This window comes from Frankliniella occidentalis, unplaced genomic scaffold (assembly GCF_000697945.3).
Source record: "Frankliniella occidentalis isolate FOCC.00 unplaced genomic scaffold, Focc_3.1 Scaffold40, whole genome shotgun sequence".
NCBI classification, from domain to species: Eukaryota; Metazoa; Arthropoda; class Insecta; order Thysanoptera; family Thripidae; genus Frankliniella; species Frankliniella occidentalis.
In genome coordinates this window covers 854,083-857,161 of record NW_026267170.1, presented here as the reverse complement: position 1 = coordinate 857,161, position 3,079 = coordinate 854,083, and the positions used below count along the sequence as shown (strand labels likewise).

Here is a 3,079-nt window from a genome sequence, read left to right as displayed (position 1 = left end):
GTTCCCTTGCCTGACACAGACTCCTTAGAGTTCTACCAACGTTTGGGCAATGAAACCCTTTTTTTCATATTCTATTATATGGAGGGGACCAAGGCACAGTACCTAGCAGCCAAGGCCCTCAAAAAGCAAAGCTGGAGATTCCACACAAAGTTAATGCATTGGTATCAGCGCCATGAGGAGCCAAGAGTTATAAATGATGAATATGAGCAGGTATGTTCTCTATTTCTCATTTAAAAAGTCTCATCACTCTTCTGAAGCATGTTTTCAAATATTAGTTATTATTGTACTTTTCTGTCTAACCCAGGGCTCTTACATATTCTTCGACTTTGAGAAGTGGATCCAGCGTAGAAGAGAAGGATTCACTTTTGAATACAAGTACTTAGAAGACAGGGACCTGAACTGATGCGATAAGGCTGACTCAACATGCTCCAGAAGATCCTTCACTGCTGAATGATTAATTGCCAATGTCCTTTTTTTCCAAGACGGATAAGTCCGCAAGTGATATTGTATAGATTTTTTAATCTCACTTCTGGCTTGGATCGGGGAAAATCCCTTTTCAAAATCTCTGGAAGATGAAAGGGAATAATGACGTTGTGTTGAACACAGGCTAATTCTTGTTTTGTTTGTTCCTCGTAGTGACAATTTTTTGTCCTATGTGTGGTGCTGTGTAATGCTGTGCTCTTGAGAGGTGAATCACTGTGTGTTACTGCCATTCAGCGACATTATGTTGCTGGGGCCTAAAATGAAATGTGATATTTTATGTTCAAACATTAACTATCATGGTGTAGTGTCAGTACTTCATCCCAGACCGGAAGAATTCTCTTTTTCAAATTATTTGAAATGCATGCCATGCTTCTCTAAAAGACAGTATATTTTTTCTTTCCCTTTTTTCACTGTTGCTTTTTATTACATTTTGGTTTATTTTTTTAGTAAACAACCAAAGTTTACTTATTTGCATACATGTATCCCTGATTTTTTTCCAAGATTAAAAATAGTTTGGCATGAACTTAAATCCATGTATGTAACTAATCTTTTGGTTACATACGAGCATCTGAATTGTATCTTATCTAAATGTTATGACTTCTGTCATGGGGCTGTTGATAGAGAAATTCTTTGCATGCTTTTGGCTTGCTTCCTATGGAAATCCTTTACATGGCAAACATAGTTCCTGTTAAGTTGTTGTGGTTTACCTCAAGTAAACCCCAGGTTTTTATAGTTTTTTCCCCCCAATTTTTAGTTGGCAAAAATTTTGTTTGCTGTTATGATTAATCCTTGTGAAGGAAATTTTTGTAACAGGATCTACTATGTTGGCTATGTAAATTTGTATACCATATTTCCAGGCTACTGTCATGTGATGATTGTATTGTATCCTTGAGTAATTAAGCTACAATATATATTTCTTTACCACCACCACCATATAGATCTTATCAAGCATGTGTTGAAAACATTTGCAAACCAGCAGTCGTCTTTGTAGTAAGATAGCCTTCATGTAACTAGGAGTATGTTCTTTTTACTTTTATGCTTTCCAACATTTGAGTACCGTGAAGTGATTTTTGGACTTCCAAGCATTTATGTTGGACTTAACGCATTGCAATACCTTTATCCTGTTCATGATCTCAATTTTTTCTGATTTCAAACTGCAGAAGAATATTTTGAAATCGTGCTGTGTTTTTGTACCCTGCTGCTTGCAGTTCTAATATCTAGTATTTTTGTTTTATTTTTATTTTATAGTTTTTCCATTTAGAAAGAAGCATAGATCTTGATTGAGTTTTCTTTCATCTGGTTATGTTGTGTTTGTCTTTTCCTTTCTTCTATGAAATGAATTCTTAAATTTGTACATTGCTCTCCATCGACATCCCTTGGCAATCTTAAAATTTTGCCACATTTTGCTTCTCACCACGTTATTATATTGTCTGTATGAAAGTACCCGTACTGTTGAGTTACCTCACAGCATTATATGCAGCTTAGTACCGTTTTAAGGTACTAAGTGCTGCATATTGCTGGATCTTTTCATGGTAGCTTGAGGAATGAAACCCACTCTTCTGGTGTGCAGTTACATTTTTGTTGTGAGCACCGTTTTAAGGTACTTACATTCAACTTACCTGTCTGTAATGTGCATTGGAGGATTGTGGGGAAGAAACTTGAGTGCAGTTCTGTATAGTATTATTTTACAGTCTGTGCTTTTTTGTTAGTTATGGAAGACTGGGTCTTGTCAGTGAGGAATCAAACATTTAATTGGGCCTTCCAAGTTGTCCAGTAGATGTATTCTTGCTGATGGGGTTACATGTACAGCGTGGTGAGCGGCATCTCTTGCAGTGGTTCACCTCAAAGGGAAGATAACAAGAAGCACCAGGCAGCAGACAGTGAAAAACAACCAGTACAAAAAAGATTTATTGTGGGGGGAGGGCGTGGCGGACTCCCTCTTGCACATCTCTTTTGCGTCTATTTTGTTGTTCATTTTCACTTTTGTAAAAACTATTTAAAAGGTATGATTAATGAAATACTCTGTACAGTACTATTTGTGTAGAAATTGGATTTACTATTACAAAAGAAAGATTTTTAAATTTTATTGCATTGTATAATTTGTATTATGGTAAAGTTTAGATGTGCAAGGTGGAAGTCCGTTCGATCTGGCAACATGCCACACGCTCCTTTGTGTCAAGCATTCTTGAATGCTATCAGGGAATTTCGTAACAAAAGAATAAAATCATATTTTAAAAAAATTTGCTAACTTATTTCCTTTTTTGTAAGGGAAGAGAAGTAGTTAATGTTATGAAAAATCATAATAAAAATGTCAAAATGATAAATGGTTGATGGATATTCCTTGTGAACCCTCTTTCTGTTGATCTCTGCACAATGGCAATGAATTCTCCTTGTCTATGTTCCGTGCAATGAATTTTCATTAGCTTATGAAAAGTACAGTACCATCAGAAAATTAGCATTAGTAACTAACCAGAATTCTTAGTTGATTTATGGACGTGTCTGAGACAGTAAAAATCTGGAAAAAAACAAACAACAGTACGACAGAACTGGGGTCAGTCCATATTTTGGATTGACAGTTTTTGTGTCCAAAGCACCT

The 3,079-nt window shown here is 35.9% G+C and overlaps 1 protein-coding gene across 1 annotated transcript in view; it reads left to right on the top strand.

Annotated features, from left to right (window-relative positions):
* LOC113209242 (CCR4-NOT transcription complex subunit 3) overlaps nt 1-2,807 on the top strand; it is an 18,787-nt gene extending 15,980 nt beyond the window's left edge. The window contains exons 10-11 of the mRNA XM_052266576.1: nt 3-210; nt 305-2,807. Of these exons, the coding sequence (XP_052122536.1) occupies nt 3-210; nt 305-403 (307 nt within the window). The 3' untranslated portion in view covers nt 404-2,807. The remainder of the gene's footprint in view (nt 1-2; nt 211-304) is intronic.
* Nucleotides 2,808-3,079: the final 272 nt, after the last annotated feature.